The sequence below is a fragment of the Chroicocephalus ridibundus genome, chromosome 6, assembly GCF_963924245.1.
Source record: "Chroicocephalus ridibundus chromosome 6, bChrRid1.1, whole genome shotgun sequence".
Lineage (NCBI taxonomy): Eukaryota > Metazoa > Chordata > Aves > Charadriiformes > Laridae > Chroicocephalus > Chroicocephalus ridibundus.
Genome location: NC_086289.1, coordinates 50,224,982 through 50,242,790, shown reverse-complemented (window position 1 = coordinate 50,242,790; position 17,809 = coordinate 50,224,982). Strand labels below are relative to the sequence as shown.

Sequence of the window (17,809 nt, the reverse complement as noted above, 5' to 3'; positions counted from 1 at the left end):
TGACTTCTGCAGCTTTTTGGCTTGTCGCAACACTTATACTTCAGAAATAAGTGGGCTATTTCAATGCACCTTTCCAGGGACCCCGTTTTCAATTCAGTATTGATTATCGGTTAGAGAGGGAAATGCAAGAAGCCTAGACAGGACTGTAATAAATGCAGCATGACTAGCAATCTGAATGCAGGGTGGAAGGCTGAGCCTATTCTGATCCCTGATTTTTCATACTGAAGGTCCTCTCCTCCTCTTACTGAAGTCAGTTTCTTTCGTTTCTGTTCAAATCTGAGTACCACCCGCTTTCAGATTCCTAAAATTTATAGCCAATTTTAGACTTAAAATTTCCTGCCAAACGCACCAGAGACTCCACTCATGCAGCTCTCTGACATCTGCCATGTTAATAGTTCAGCATATTTCTGGATGCAATTCAAACAACCCGAATATCCACCAAGCAGCTCAAACCTCTAGCTCAGCAGCAGTGGAGCTCTTTGTGTGATTGTCCAAGTGGGAATAGGTCTAGACTGGTATTTGGGTTTCAGTTTTCAGATACAGTGTGTTTTGTTTTGTTTTGGTTTATGTTTTTTTTAAGCATTTATTCAATCAGCCTTCAACATGATACTATAAAGCATGTATAGATCTCATTAAGGGTAGTCTATTGTTACAACTAAGGTAAGTTTAAATAATTTCCTGAATGTAGGCCTTGCATTTCACTTTTATTACAAAAAAAGTCAAAATGGAATAACAGTAGAGCCATAAAAAACCAGCTTTGTTACATTGACTTAGTAGTTCCATAATTTAATTAGAGCTTGATAAAATTAGACCTACTTTGATGTTTTTTTTCCCATGGCTCTCAATTACAGGTTCTTAAACCTTAGGGAAAGGCTAAGCTAATGGTAATTATACCGTGTCTTGCTTCTCTGAATGATTTACTTCCTTATTTTACGCCACGCTAACGATGTATCTTTTTGCTTGAGCTTTATATAGACATGCCATAAAATATTTGGAATAGACCTCAGGAGCATGCACTTACACACTGCTCCATGGTATACGCTCAGATTTCTTTATCATCAGTCTTCCAAGCTGAAATCAAGGCAACCATTCCCCTACTCCTTATATAAAGCTGAGCACTAGGTAATGTTACCAGGCCCTGCGCTTTTTAGGATTATTTTTTTGTTGTTGAACCCACTTTAACATCCAGTCTTGCTCTCTCCAACACCAATGGCAGAACTCTCTTGAATTTGCCTGATACAATTTGAGTCTTCTAAGTAAATACTGCCTACTTGGATATATCAGTCTGCTTTATGAAATTCTTGGGACAGCCATGCTATTTATACTTTATAGGCTGCATTTAAACATGTGGTGGGGGCGGAGGGGGGAAGAGAGTAGGGAAACAGGTGTCATTCCACTTCCTTCAAACACCATTAAAAAATGCACAGTAATATGTGGTGCCTAATATGAAGGTCACACGTCAATAAGTTTCTGGATAAATACAAATATACATATGCATATATACTATCTGATACCCGGTATAATTATCTTCAAATCCAACATTCACACTATGACTTCATCATGCTTGTTGGAGCAAATATTTCCAGTTTGGTTGTAGTTTATTGATCTTGTTTCTCAGTGAAACATCAAAATGTTTTGTGAGTTGCCTAAACTCTTCTGTGTCAGATGTTAGGTATCAAAAGTTTAGAAGCCCTTGCGATGAGGGGTTCTCATTACATATTTATGCACACGAGGGCTTGATTTTCACATCACCTTTGATATGATGTTAAAGGGCGAGACATTGGTCAAAGCATGTTGTTTGGTTGGGGGTTTTTTGGTTTGGTTTTTTTTGTTTTTTTTTTTTTTTTTTTTTTCATCAAAAGGACAACTACAGGGGAAAAAGAGTCCCCCTTATATTCTAGGTGTAAATTGATTGCTTTCATCAAGAACGGTCCTATCATAATACAGTTTTTACATCATGTTCCTCATGATGGAATTTGAACATTTATACTTAATTATGGTTTCTCTAGGAACAACCCTGTGTTTTAGTCTGTCAACATGTTGTACAAATGCTTTTAAAGACTCAAATGATATGGTCATAATTCTCAGTCCTGTGAGGTTAGATTGACTTTCCTAGTGACTAGCATTTGGGAAGGATGTTTGCAAGCCTGGTGAGTATGGTTGTCCTGGTGTCCGGAAAGGTTTTCTGAAAGATTAGTATATCTCTACATGTGGAATCATCCATGGATGCAAACCTCTAAGCCACTTATTAAAGCAGTGGAACCAGCAGTTTCATGGTTTGTATTTCTAATTCAGTTTGTTCTTAAAAATTCTTTCTACTGCTTTCACCTAAAAATTCCATTCTTTTTCCTTTCAAGTGTGGCCATGAGTTTAAACTGAGAATTCATTTCCTTTTATGAAATAACTCCAAAAAATGTGCTGTTCTGTCTTAATAAAGTAATTTAAAGCTTGTCAAGACACTTACATTAAAAGTCTTTAAAGTCTTTACCAATTGGCTTTTATTCATTCTTGTAGGTGGACTCACAAGATAATTGTTTTGGCATATTTCTCTAAAATCATAATATACAGGGAAATTGAAATAGAGCTTTTCCATTAAAAATACTTCCATTCAGTAACTTTGGTTTCAGTTTTGAATATTTTAAATGCATGTAACACCACACAACTATGCAGGTGCCTAGATCCTGCATTCACTGAACAAAAAAGCAGTGCTGACACACGTCATATATGCCAGTGGGATCAGGAGAGGGCTCAGCTCTGTGTGTGATACTGGAATTTTGGCTTGTAAGTTTGGTTTGTGTGTTTGTGGTGTGTAGTGGTTGGGTGTTTTGTTTTTTGGGGTTTTTTTTTTTTTTGGAGGGGGGTTGTTGTTTTCTTTTTATTTATTTATTTTACCTTTTATTTAACAAATCTAAAGACAAGCACTGCTTTCATTCCTAATTTCTCATTGATTTAAAGGAAAACAGCAGGAAATAAACATAAGACTGAACTGACTGTTCAGACTTGGCTGATTTGTGACTGAAATACAAAGGCTACTGATGCCATATGATTTAGAGGGAACTCCTCTTCTACTCCCCGGCTTGTATGAACAAGGGCAGTTCACGTGAACCTCTCAAACTTGACTGAGTTCTGTTTTGTATGAAGTATGGTGTTTTGCACATTTTTCACATCTCAATTCAGTTCTCGCCAAATCCTTCTTAACTTAAGGAGTGAAAAACCAGAAATAATAATAATAAGGGAAGAATAAAATTAACTTTAATTTGTCTTTGGGATATCAGCTATGTAGTCTTTAAGTTTTAGAACAAAAAATAGACTAGCTTTACAGTTTTAATGGTTCTTTGGGCATAGCTAAATTTTGTCTGTCACCAGAAGCAATTTCCAAATGTTCTCGTTCTGGTGGAGTCATGAAGCTGTTTTTCTTGTCAGAAAACTCTTGCTAAGAAGCAAATTCTAGAGAAAGAAATAAAATTATCGCGTGGGTTTATAACATGCTGTAAGTACACATAAATTACGCCATTTATCCAAAGCTCATTTATACTAGGCAGATTATGAAGCTGTTACACTGAAGATCGAACTCAGGAATGTTGCATTTTTTCTAAGGTGATAATTTCTTTGCGTTTTTTCTTTATTTCTGTATTGAGATCTTACAGCCAACTCAATGTATTACATACTCATAATCCATTATTCATAAGCAAAAGTGTTTACTGCCTCACAAAGTTAGTTACATAAAAGTTTATTGCTGTAGCAGCCAAGTTGTTACTTTTACTGCAGATTAAAATTCAAACAAATATTTTTTTTCTTTTCATTGTTCTGAGTGTTCATCTGTAAATACAGCTCAGTTAGATGTGAAGATCTTTCAGAATGACAGGAAATTTTGGACAAATTCTAAACACATGGAAGTATCCACTGAAATTCTTAGTATGTGGTAACATATATGTTACCAGTCTCCTCTGTAGTTCTCCATATTTTATGCTTTGACCTCTAAAATCACAGTGGTGTACAGAGGGGAACAGTTTGCTATACAGCAACCTATGTAGCTACACAGAGAGTCAGAGGATAATTCAGGCTGGAAGGAACTTCAGAAGGCCATATAGTCACACCAAACCCCAGAGTGTCCGAACTGTTGCTGTTTTATAAATTTGTGCTGTGGTTTAGATGTTGCTATGCCATGAAAATTCTACAAAATAGGTCTGGGAAAAAACATGAAAGATAATCCCCTTGTCTGAAAGCAATGTCAACTATACTTAAGCAACTGTCAGAAGCAGTTTGTCCAACATGTTCTTAAAAATTCTCACCACTAGACATTTCCATAACTGCTGCAGGTAATCTATTGCTGTGCTTTAGAGCATTGGACAGGCAATGTGCTTCAGCATTACGGCAGTTTAAGATGCCCTTGTAGCACAATTCAGAAGCACAGAGTACTCACTAAACTAAAACAGCAGGAGACAAGTAGGCATAACTTCATTTTTCTAACTACCAAGTTCAAGGTATTATGTATTAATGTCATGTTCCCAAACAGGTAAATTCTGCAACATTTATGATGGGCTTTGAATTGTCTCTTTTCATAGCAGTCACGAGAGTATTTATCTTAGGATGCTTCAGCTGGAAACATTTAAATTGAGCCTAATTTAGAGAGACTGAAAAAAAAGTCATAATAAAAGGACTGATCTGAAAACAATTAAGTGTATACTTGGATAATTATGAACCTACATTAATTCAAGGACTTTCAGAAGAGGAATTGAGTGGAATTGTGTGAAGTATTTGCCTGGATTATGATACGAGTGTTGTTATGCTTGTGAAAGTTAGGTAACCATTAGCTGAAGTGGTTCATACAGCTGTGAAAACAGCTAATCCATGCAATTTATATTTCGTCAGAAGGACAGAAGGCAAAGGTTGCTGAATGATAGTAAAACTGGGAGAATATCTGCATAGAGGTTTTTATTTTGTGAATACAGGTGCAGAATTCAGTCCATTAAGCCCTGTGTAAATAAGCCCCTCCAGGCCTTCCAGAGCTGCAGAGTAAGTAGTTCAGTTAACACCAGCATTTTGCTGAAGGAAGGTTGCTCTATTATGCTAAAAAAATGCCATCTGATTTGCATAGAGTGGCAGTGTAATGATGTCAGTAATGCTGCAAAAGCCTCTATGCGAAAGTCTCATCTTTAATCCTTGTTGCTGCTTGGGGTTATCACGACTTGCTACTTTCATGACGATGTAGGCAAAAATATGCACTACTAGATTATCTATTATCACTGTCACAGCCCAGCCCTCTCTGTTTCTAACATAAAATGGAATTATAAGCATCAAAGAGAAATGAAAAATCAAATCAAATTGCCCACTGAGTGACTCAATTGCATTTTCTGTTTATTAGATGTGATGACATGATAAAATACCATCATTCCTGGGCACTATAAAAGCAATCACTAGCAATTTATTTGATAGTTTGCTCTTTAGCCTCTGCCTTTATTTCCAATCTGCACAAGAAGGGGTATTTATCTCCCTAATTTTAGCCGTTTTGCTTGGATTTCTGTGTTTGCCAGTTTGTCTCCTAGTCTGCCTGGTAGAGATGGAAACACCTTCAGCGGATTTTTGAGTAGGTGTTGAACTCTGAATCACTGTCTGGGAGAAACTACTGAAGCCTCTTTTTTTCCTTGTTTTGTTTGGCAAATTGCCTCCTTTACATAACAGTTAAAAGTTAGGTAGAATGACTTTCCCTCTTGATACAACCTGACCCCTCTGGGTGTAAGCTGACAAACTGCATGCCACGCTTCTCCTTTCCTCCTTATTGTTCACGGGACTAGGGTATGTACACAAGGAGCAAAGTCAGGACAGACCAGCCTCTGGTAAGAATAAAAAATACGAGATGATACAAACCAGGACTCTATTAGATGTCCTCTGAGACCTGTCTAATTTGGGTCTTCTTTAAATCTCTAGGACTTCAGAAACAGACACATTGCTTGTTCTTTATGGTTTACAGTCACTTGAGAGATAACAGCATGGAAATAACTGTATAAAGGGATTTTTTTCCAAGTTTTAAATTTTATTTTATTTTTTAAAGAATAAAAACTATAGCTCAAGGTCCTGCCTCCAACAGAATTTAAAAGCAAACATCTAGGATAGAGCATGAAAACAGGACAAACATATCTGACCAACATCCTCTAGTCTTTTCCCCAGCTCCATGTACTTTTAATGCAGAAACATCCTGAGGTGGTATGGTGTAACTGCTGACTGATATCTGTTCTGTGATTTTGTCTAGTTTCTCTTTAATCCATATAAACTTTCAGTGTCCTATAACAAGGAGATCCATAGCTCTACTACTTTTGTATGAAAAAAACAACCCCTTTTGTTTGTTTTCAGTTTGTCACTTGCTAGCTTCATTTGAGGGCACTTGGTTCTTGCACTGAGAGAGAGATGGTGAATATGTCATCTCACCATACTATCTCTGTATCATTCGTAATTTTGAAGATCTCATATGTCTGTTATTTGTTTTTCCAGATTTCAAAGTCTTGGTCATTTATGACAGGCGTTCCCTATCTTTTAAGCAACTTTGTTTCCTCTCTGTGAATTTTGTCTAGCCCTGCTTTTTGAGAGGAGACCAGAACTGCGCACAACATTTCCCACTGCCCCCTTACCCCCTTTACCCTGTCCAACAGCTTTTAGGCTTCATTTACATGATATTTTTCAAAAGTTTAGTATTTATGCAAATTTGGAACAGCATAAAGGATATGCACAAACATGCTATTCTTACAAATTTCAGGTACCTGTTCTAAAGCCTCGGAGCACTGAAGACTGGCAACGGAAACGTCACCAGGATTTTCTTGGGGGGTGGGGTGTTTTTGTTGTTGTTCTTTTGTTTTTTAGTAGCTATTACATGTTTCGTTTTAGGAAAAATGTCAAGAAAGGTTGAAATAGAAAATGGAAAAATTCAGCCATGTGCAGAGTCTAGCAAATTTCTGTGAAGGTTTGTGGATTGAAATGCGCCACAGGAGGCACTTCATTTGCTGCTCTGAAATGGAGCTGCATGTAGAGATGAGCTGCCAAATATAGGCTTCCTGCTTACTTTGTCTAACTTCTTGGCTGCAGTCTTTTTTGTTCAGTGGGTGAGGAAGCTGGTGAGAGAGTTCCTATGCTCTCCCCCTTTCATCAGGTTCCTGCAATGCAGTTTGAATTTGCTAGAACACGTGTGCTTTTTATAGGAATAATAATCATGTTCATATGACCTCTTGCAAATCAATGCTGAACCTGGGTACTCTTCGTGCTTTTGCTGCATTTGAAATGTGCTGCAGTGAAATGATATGCCAGTTTATTTTCCCATAGTAAAAGCCCTCTGGACTGAATTTACAGGCTCCTATGCAAACTGCTGCAGAAGGGTAAACCCTGTTATGGGATTTCTGAAGCCAGAGTGAAGAGCTGACAAAAAGATGGGTCAGTTCAACTAATCGGCTTTTTAAATGTATCGACATTTCATTCAGGAGAGATGACCCAGAATGGTCAGCTGCCTGTAGTGTCCATAGGACTGAAAGGACCAAAGCTGGGGAGTCTGTTCTTGCAGGAGTGTGGCATGGTCTTGGGCAGGCAGGGCGCCCGTCCGCATCTCTGGGTTATGGGCATAAGAGATGAGCGCAGTGACTTCACAGCTCAGTTACACGTGCATATCTTGCTTTATCCTGTGATTTGACTGGACAGGCCTCTCCAAAAGGATTTTATCCAGAGATCTTTCTGCAGAGGGTCTATGTGAAAAATGCCTAATACTTGCAGATGCATAGCTGCTGTCCTAATTGTAACATAGCTGCAGCACAAAGCATGCAGCAGCTATTGTGTTCACATGACAGTGTAAGATGGCTACAAGCATTTTAATTACTCTGTTGATCAGACCTTAACTGGTGATTTAGTAGAGGCCCTGATTGGGCATGGTTTGGAGCTAATTAGCTATGTCAAAGCCAACTTCATAGAAGTCAGAACAACCACTGTTTGGAATGCATGTGTTTGTGTAGAGCTGGGACACAGGTGATTAAATAACTACAGGTTTCCCTCCTAATTTTACTCCACTGGGCTACTGCCTATGAATTTCAGCAGTCATTTATTAGATCACAGTGGCTATACAAGCTGCAGAAATGCAAGTATAAACTCGTAAAAGAACCATGACCCTCTGATTTTGAAAATGGAAGTGCTAAGGGTTAATGAAAAAAGGGCTGCTTCCTAGAAGCAGTAGATGATGAGCAAGGAGGCAAGTCCTTAGCAGCAGTTCCCAGGTGCTTAAAGATGGTCTGGTGCCTTCGATGATGATGTTGCTCAGAGCTACTGCTGCTAGTGTAAATAGAGATGTCAGAAAGAATATTTGAGTATACAAAGGATTTGTTGGGTTATTACTTGTAAAACAGCAAAAACGCACTGGATTTTCATATCCGGGGTCATTATCCTTTTATTTAGGCCAATATCAAACCCAAAGGGAAGGACGAATGAGGCAAAAGATCGCAAATTCTGGTCAAGAACAAGTATGTGTGTGTGGGCTTTTTGGTTTCTCATTTTTTGGGGGGGTGAGAGGACGGGATGATGTATCAAGTGGGTATATATAGTACTGTTAGTCATTTATATAATTGCATTGACTCACTGTTTTTGATGCACCAAGTTTTCCTTCCAAATGCATGAAGATGAAGAAGATCGAGGTATATGATGTGGCACTCAAAAAGAAGTTAGAGTGAGTGAGGTGTATTGAAGAGTAGCTCCATAGAATTCACTGGTCTTGGGAGAAATGAGGAACTGTGCCAAACCCAATTTTACATAGTTACATCATAGTTACTTGTATTGGCACAGATCCCTTTAAAGCTAGACGTGTGAGCTGAAGGAAAAATGGGTTTATATTGTAGACTAAATCTAGTTAGAGCTGAAGTTAATAATCTGCTGCTTCAACATCATGAATGTCAGTCATGTTAGTCAAATACTTATCTGGAGTGCATGTGCATTTCCAGTGGGTTAGTGATGCCAAGGTCTAGAAAAGGATTTCAGTGCAGAAGTACCATTTCATTCTTCATTCGTCCTGTCTATATGATCTGTTGTCCCAAATGATAGGAAGCCATTGCACATCACAGCTACCACACGAAAGATGTTTACATCTAAAAAGGAGTACTGTTAGGGATACGTAGTTCTCCTCTTGAACTATCATTGCTTATATGTTGTTACTTTATACTGAAAACTTTTACTAAGCATGGACACATACAAGTTTGGTTTTTTTTTTTAACGAAGAGCACTGCAGATTCCTACATATGATGAGTTTTGTGCACATTCACAGTGGCACATAAAGACATGATTATTTAAATGGTCATCTTGTCCCGTAAGTCAGAGAATGCACAGATAAATATAGACCAAGAAAAGAAATCTAGTAAAACATTTGACTTCATAACACAAAAGCTATGCAGGAGGACGGTAAGGTTACAAACTTAGCAAAGACAGTAGAAACAAAAAAACCCTACAGTTACTTTGTGGTTTTAGTCTTCCACCTGCAGCTTCCTTGTTTTAGTCTGTACTTCCTTACACCCTCTCGTCCTGGCTCTTGTCCCACCTGCCAGTCTGCGTTCCTCCCCATATTGCCTGGGTGAGAGGAGCAGAAGCATTGAAACCCAGGAGTGAGAGACTGTTTCTGCTTGTGTTTCTGTCCCTCTTGCCTGAACAGCCTAGGCTGGAGCTGCTCAGTGCCAGGAGAGTAAACATTCAGGCATTGCATGGGAACAGCAAAGTAGTATTTTTCACAGAAATGGTGAAAAATAAGTTCCTGATGACAAGGAACACTCACACATAGCAAGCTGCTTAAGAAAATAGTTGTGTAGTGAATTTTCTTAATAGGGGCAAAAGAGAAGCTTCTACTAATGCTAATTTTTACAAAAGACTGAAGTACTTCTGATACAATGTCCCCAAAAAAGCCCCAGTAAAAATTACCAGTGTGGGACAGACAATGTGGGAAATCTTCAGCTCCATTTCTTCAAGTATGACAAAGTTCTAAAATTGCCAGAACCTTCCATTATAACAGTTATACATTATAATGCTAGACACCATAGTGTTACCTGTAGGCAACATTGCTTGCTCTGATTATTTTCATTTACATCCCTCTGTTACAACTTATCTCGTGGGCTTTCCCAAAGTTTTTCAGCCACGTGAATAGACTCTGTTTCACCTGTTCCCAGGCTGCCTTGTTTTTTTCCTGTTGCAATTGTCTCTACTGATGGGAATCTCTACAAATTTGCAGTCTGCTGCATAGGTCTGAGCATTGCATGAGAACATTGTATGGTACAGTACTGCAAATAAGAAGTTAGAATAAATTACATTGATGCTTATTAGGCATTATTTGCTTAATGCTATTTACTGGTTTGCTTATAATCAAGAATTTTGGCATTAGAAAGTGAATATAGTTATGTTTCATCTTTTTGGGGAGGTTTAAGGACACAGTTTTCTCTGTACATATGATTGTATATCAAACAATTTGTTGAAAGAAAGCAAGGTTTGTTTGCTAACATTCTCATGACCAGCAAGATAAAAATAACCAATATGTGACTGCGTGTAGAGTCTTGTTTTGTTTGTTTTTAGTGGCAAGCTGTTGTTTTTGGCGAGTTAAACTACTCTATGAACGTTCCTTTGAGTAACTGCTGGAGTCTGTTGTGTTTGTTACATGAAGAGCAGTGCAAAATAACAAAACTCTTGAAGACAAAGGGATCTCTCCAATTTTTGAGATATGGTCATCCACGCTGACAAGTGAATTGAATTGTATTCATACTAGTTCTGCTGGAAAGGATCTGCAATAAAAGTGCCAAGTAAAAATTTCAGCATTAGCTACTTCAGGGATTAAAAAAAAACCCATCTAAGTATACAAGATTGTGTAAACAAGTAGGAGATAATGAAAAAAAAGAAGTGTTTTTCTTCTTATATTCAACTCTAGATTATCTTTGTGTCTTTGAAGTTTACTTTTTCTCTCAGTCATGAATATTTTGTTTTTAATGAAAGCTAAGATTCTCAGTGCCTCATGTCAGAAGCTGAACCTTTTAGAAACAAACCAAATAGGACAAAACTTGAAGCAGAATAGAGAATAAGCAATGCTGTCTTGACATTGTACAGAAGTGTTTATTAAACAACTCCATCAATATCATGCTTCTAGCCTTGCTCTACACTCCTGAGTTAGTGGTAGTGTTTAAAACCTCAAGGTTTTAGTTCAGCTGTATATGTTGTTTACGTTTCACAGAAATAGAACAATCCTGCTTGTATTAAATGACTGAAGTATGAATTCAGGATTGCAAGATGAGATGTGAAGGAAACAAAGATATTTTATCAAAAAAAGGTCCCTTTTCCTTGTGTTCTCTCCAACTGAGGCTTGCATCTATTAGTGAAGAATTCTAGTCTATCAAATGACAATTCAAATTCAAAGCTTTATCTTTAGATAACTGGCCTCCTCCTCAGAATACCCTCATATGCAGTATTTATTTTGCTATTTAGGTTGATTTTACAGAGATCCAAATCTTGTCAGGCTGAGCTCCAGTCTCCTTCAGCTTTATAGAAAATTTCCAGAGGAAATGTTGAAATGGATAGATTTCATGTCTCAGTTGCTTGCACCCTAGTAATCATTACCAGGTCTCATTGCTTGGTCGTAAATTAACTTGGTACTTTTAGATATTTGTATATTTCTTCTGTGATCCTGTTCTGCATTTTTGACCTAACTGAAGTTTTCATAGTCTTTTTGTGGAAGAAAATCTTGTAGAATCTTGTGGAAGAAAATTTTATAGAATTTTTGTGAAAGTATGCATATGCCAGTTTTTTTTTTTTCAGCAATTTCTAGTAGGAATAACTATTTAAAATGCATCTGATCTAGTTCTCGTCTAAATTTGGTGTTGTGTGTGTTGTTTTTTTTATAAATAATTTATTTTCATGTGAGCAGGGCCATAAACCAGAGCTTAAATATTTGCACGTCCTTTCCCTCCATGCCCTCACCCTCCCTCCCAAAAGGTCCTATCCTCATTAGCAGAGAATGATCACAAGCAACGGTGTAGGTTTGTAAGTACATGTACGTAGCGGGTGTCAAGTTAATTTGCAAAGCCTTTACTCTCCTTCACAGTGGTGGGGCTGCAAATTGCATATTCCCTGCATTAAACCATGGCTTTGCTTCAGGGATCTGTAAAGGGATCCTGTATTTCCAATTCCCTGGGATGGACTTTGAGTTACCAGCAGCTTCCCCTTCACTCCGGGGCCGTGTCCACCCCTGCCTATCAAAAGGTGCGAGTGTGATCCCTTTGGGTACGTATAGTGTGCGAGACTAAAGGACTGTGCTCTTCTTTGAAGGAGAAAAATAACACATGATTGTCCAAGCTGGGAGCACCTTCATCAGAATGTAGCTTAGTCAGGACAGAGTTTGTTTATAGGTTCATAATGAAAATTAATCTACATAAAAAAAAAGTTTGCAGAAAAGACATGGGAAATTAAAGTGTTACCAAATTACAGAATCACAGAATGGTTTGGGTTGGAAGGCCACTATAAGGTCTCCTTGGAGCCTTCTCTTCTCCAGGCTGAACAATCCCAGCTCTCTCAGCCTGTCCTCATGTCCTTCTTGTGCTGAGGACTCCAGAGCTGGATGCAGTACTCCAGGTGGGATCTCACCAGAGCACAGAAAATGGGCAGAATCACCTCCCTCGATCTACTGGCCACGCTTCTTTTAGTGCAGCCCAGGATGCAGTTGGCTTTTTGGGCTGCAAGTGCACATAAGATCAGATCTTTAGTGAATGTTTTGAGGCCAACACTTGTCTGATATTCAAAATGCATTGGGCAAAAATACATCCGTTACAGAAGAGTTTCCATTCCATGTCCTTGGACTTGTGGCAGCAGAAAATGGGTTGTGCAGGGACTGTATTGGTCAAATGATGCCTAGAGATGTAACGGCAGCAACCGCAGTGGCCCAGGGCCTTCACAGCGCTGCCACCCTCATGGCACTGGGCCCTGCCTGCCCTCAGCCCCCTCAGTGGCCGCCCTGGGGCCATCTCCCCGCTCTGCTGACCCCTTCCCACCTCCCGAGTGACCGGAGGCCGGCCCGGCCGTGGCCCGCAGGTCCTCACAGCCGCCTTGGGCCTGAGGCCGCCCCTTCAGGGGGGTCCCTGAGGCCTCATAAATCCTCCTGATTTATAAAGTTATTTCTAGAATAACAAAGTCTTTCTCTTACCTAGAAGTGAGCCCCTGCTTGCTTTGTTTTTTTTTATTTTTAAAATTCTTTTAAAAATCCAACCTAGAGTTGCTTACTCGGTTCTCCTGGAAACTTGAGAGGAGACGTGCTTTCCCTGAGTCACAAACAAGTTTGGTGAGTGGGTGAAAGGCATTATTTAGATAAATAAATCATTCCCTCCCTTAATTACAAGGGGGAAAGCCGTGCGTGTTTCTTTTGTAAACAATCAAGAACAAAACCATGTAACATTATCAGAAAAGGCTTAAAATAGGTGGGATTTTAGTGCAATTAAAGGAACACGGCTGAACATAATGACAGAAAGGGTATTAAAATGCTTTTCATTAAGGAAATATTAATTCTTTGCTTTTCTACTTGTTGTATAAAACTTGCAAATAGTAGGCAGTTAGGTACTGGCAAGGAAGCTGTGACGAGCTGCTCGACCGTCAGTGTGACTGCAGAGCTGGCAAATGGGATAACATCAAGGCACACAGCTACATGACTTACAGCTGCAAACTGCGGCCAAGAGTAAAGAACACCTGCTGACAACTGCAGCTTCTGTGAAACTTCTCTCAGGTAATTCAAGGGCTAGAAAGGCAGATTACCAATATTGCTGCCATGAGGTAAAAGTTCTGCTTTTCTACTCCAGAAGATACCAGAGATCCACAAATATCTCCTGGCAGGTGGCAAGAATGAGATGGTAACTTGAAGCTAGCTCTGAAAAGCCTGAGCATGATTCAAAAATGCTGTGGACTTAATTCCCTTAAAGCTTAAGGGAGATTTCTATCTTCATATTGACCCCCTCATTAGTGAATATATGGGAGTTTTACATGTAGAGGCAGAAGTTACCTGGTACAGGTCATACTCTGAAACATCCCTCAGGCCCATCAGCCGCCAGCCTCGGTGCTCGTGGCAAGTGCTGCTATGGTATGTTGATTTTTTTTTTTTATTTTTTTTTTTTTTTTACATCTGTAAAATATTTTCTTCCCTTAGGATACTGTTCTTAAATGTGTTGAAGTCTTATCAGAGGAAACAATCTTAAAGACAAAATAGCTCTAGGTGTTTTCATTTGTTGGGTTTTTTTTTTATTTTTTGAGTGGAAGGTTTTGGCACAAAGTTTCGTGATTTCACAACTTCAGAAGAGCTCAGTAGGCAGCCTTTATTTTTTTTAATTTGATTTTTTTTGGTGTTGCTGTGGTAGTTGAATCTGTTGTGTTCCATACAGAAAGAGATACTACACTTATCCAAAGCATTGCCTCAAACTGGCATCTGCATCAATGTCAGTTAGGAATTTCAGACCTGACTTCTGAAATTGTTTGGTGTTCGGTCTGGAACTATTTTATGAAGAAAAGAGCTTACCTACTCTTTCTGCAGTCACCTATGAGACTCCTCAATCACTTATTCCTCTTTATGCAGGAAATAACTCTTAAAGAGACATTTATAACTTTTCATTTTTGTAAATGATAGACCTGTCTCTGTGTTCAGAGTGTACATCTCAGCTGAAATGTTGGCAGTCAGCTGCTCTAATAATACCTACCTGTTAAACTCTGTCTAGCTAAAAGCACAATTGCTTTATTTTTGATGTAGCCCACAATTTTAATGAAACAAGCTAATTATAGGCCACAATTACATAAATTTATTTCTTCCAGTTTGTTACTGATTTTGGGACAGCATCTCAGACAATGTTTGTCACAATTGTGCATTCAATTCTGATCGTGCACTTGCTAGGTATGCAAGATGATCTTCAACAATGAAATGAAGTAGAGGTCAGATACAGTGAAGATTATTTATGTTCTTTAGCAAGGAAGTGCTTTAGCAGAGCCCTTAGTGATGGATCAAACAGTGGGAATATGTCATTAACACAAGGTTCATCCAGAAAAGAAAAAAACCCAAACAAAACCAACATTTTTTTATCAGAGGTTGGACAGCTGTGGATTAAGGAAAAAGTGACAGTGATAGGGATGTGTGATTTCTAACATAATGGAAGGAATAACCTCAATACAAAGTGCTCTAGGTTTATGCAAGCATGATGGTAAGATTAAGACACATCTTGTTGCTTTATTATATGGGATTCAGATTGTGGCATGCACTGGAGAAATAGGATTAGCTGCACCAAAAAGAAACGTGGATCAAAAAAATTAGCCCAGCTTTTCATGCTTTATTGGTCTTAAAAGGTTTTCATATATTCAAGGAGAAGTACTAATAGAAGAGCAAAAAAGGAGGACTGGGGAAAAAAAAATGATCTCTTACCAACAGGCTGAAGCCATGGACTTGGGCCTTCCTGGCAGGATGGGAAGGAATCTGGGTGCAGAACTCTTCATGGCAGTCGGGCATCCCATAATTTTGCTTCTTTGACCAGATGTGGTCAACTTGGTCCTTTGTCAGAAAGGCTGCTAAGTGCACAAGGAGCACTCTGACGCTGAATGGAGAAGGCGTTTTAAAGAATCTGAGAAGTAAGCTTGGAGAGATTAATTCAAACACGTACCACTCTTCTTTGGAGTGATAGTGTGATGAGAGGAGACTTAAGAGAATATGTTTAGTGCTGCTTCTCTAGAAGCAGATGTAAGTTCCTGATATGGAATGTGGCTTGTTTGACTTGAGGAGGAGGACCTGTGTTTTATGATGCTTCTCTCAGTCTTTCTATTCTGATCTTGCACTCTAAGAACGCAGCGCAGAGGGAGGTGACCTGCTAGGCTTCTCCCAGTTTGCTATGCTATCCTTTTTTTAAGAATTGCATCAAAAAGGAAGTGATATGTTTAGCCCATAGCTGCTGTTGAGTCATCATTAAGAATCTCTTGCTTCTCCATATTAAAAGTTCTATTATTTTCCAAATGTACTTGATTTAATTTACATGTTGACTTCTGGTTTAACTGCACTTGCAGGGGCATCTTAGTATCTCTCCGTGCCTAATGGCTTCAGGAGAATTTACACAGTTCTTGTTAGTGCTTCAAAGAAACAAGATGCTACAAGTTGATTTAAATGAAAATATTAATGCACTAGAGAGTTGCCTATGTAGAATTTGCTGTGACTTCTGTAATACCTGTATTTATTTTTTCATATGGAGAATTTGATCTATTCACACTTCATTTATCAGCATGTTCAATATAATCCACAAAGGTTATAGTACTTGGATTTTTATTTTTGAGCATGACTCCTGTTTCTGCTATTACTTGAAAATTAGTCTGTACATAATTTCTTTTAAATTTCTTTCCATCAGAATCAGAAGTACCATTTTAAAGGAATAAGCCCAGAGGGTTTCCAGATTTTGTCAATGTGCAGCAAGAAATTTCATGAGCAATGTCTTTAATATCAAATCTCTGCTCACGTATTTTAATATTCTAAAATTCTGCCGTTTGATACAATAACATTTCTGACAAGAGTGATTACGTCTTTGGCGTTAGGAAAAAAGGGACAGTTTACATTTCCTGCTGTATTTTGTCTGTTACTTCTAGCTCAAGAAGGAGTAAAACATGCTCTGTGTAGGATCATCTAAGAACTTATTCTGGCAGTTTGAGGGAGATTTTTAAAATTCTCTTTTATTTAAGTAAAATTTTTAGTTCATAAGAACATTAAGAAAGCCCCGCTTTTCCATGGAGGCATCTGACTTTTTGTGATGAATTTCTGTAGCAGAGTGATACTGCTTTAAATTTTTTTCTGCTGTGGAGAAAGAGAGAATCTGAAGGTATACCATCCGTCATAGCTTGCATGACAGACATTTATACTTTTTTACTTTGACTAGTCCAATAAAAGCTTGAAGAAAAAAATAATTAAACTAAGTGGTTCAAACATGCATGCTTAAACCTAAAAATGCTGTCAGTTAAGAATGTGGTTCTTCAGTTGTTTGTTTGTTTGGTTTTTTTAAAGTATCCAGTGTCCTTGGAAGGCAGGACTAATAAGTTTTCAAGTACTGAAGTTCCCTCAGAGTTGTTAAGCATATGCAACTAATAGTCGTTCTAGACATGTACCTTTCTGATTTTAAGCATCTGCTTTGAATAACACACTCTAATTGATCCAGAAAGGTAGTTGTAGAGCCAATCTTAGACAGAAACTTGTGGGTTCCCTGTGTCATGTCTTACCACCATTGAGACTAACGAGTACTGCTGCTCTGATCTATTTGCAAAATGTTATATTGGGGACTAATATCTCATTTGAGCAGAGGGAGGTAGTAAAGTTACAAAAGGCATTGGCATGCAGGAATCGAAGCCAAACTGTGGGAAAGACTTGTAAATAAAAGGCCGTTTTGATTTAATTGGTATTGCAGGAAAAGTCAGGTAGAAATGCTGCATGTGACCCCATATGTGTGGAACACTTTAATGCTTCAGACCCTCCGAGAATGATCTTGCACATACAACATAGACCTTATTAATGTGTTTAATAATTCTGAAACCAAGTCCACCTTTTGGCACTTGTAGTATTAGTAGAGAAGACTATCTTTTATAGCTTGACAATGCTATTGTTATAGAAGATTCCTTCTGTTCTTCCCTTTTCCTGCAATGTTTGAGGAACTTAAACTGCTCAGATAGTTTCTCTGCAATGATCAGTATGAAGGTACACACATCGTCTTTCCTATTATAAGTTTCTCCAGTTTACTGGACTGCAGCAGCCTTGTTCCTTGATGTGGGGCAGGTG

General features: G+C 38.4%; 1 protein-coding gene across 2 annotated transcripts in view; it reads right to left on the bottom strand.

The window, feature by feature from the left end:
* Positions 1-15,628, bottom strand: part of SPHKAP (SPHK1 interactor, AKAP domain containing) — a 102,027-nt gene extending 86,399 nt beyond the window's left edge. Inside the window, exon 1 of one of the 2 annotated variants that reach the window (XM_063340034.1) lies at positions 15,431-15,628. In XM_063340034.1, the coding sequence (XP_063196104.1) occupies positions 15,431-15,519 (89 nt within the window). In that variant the 5' untranslated portion in view covers positions 15,520-15,628. The remainder of the gene's footprint in view (positions 1-15,430) is intronic. The other variant, XM_063340031.1, reaches the window with a different exon arrangement.
* Between the last annotated feature and the right edge of the window lie 2,181 nt (positions 15,629-17,809).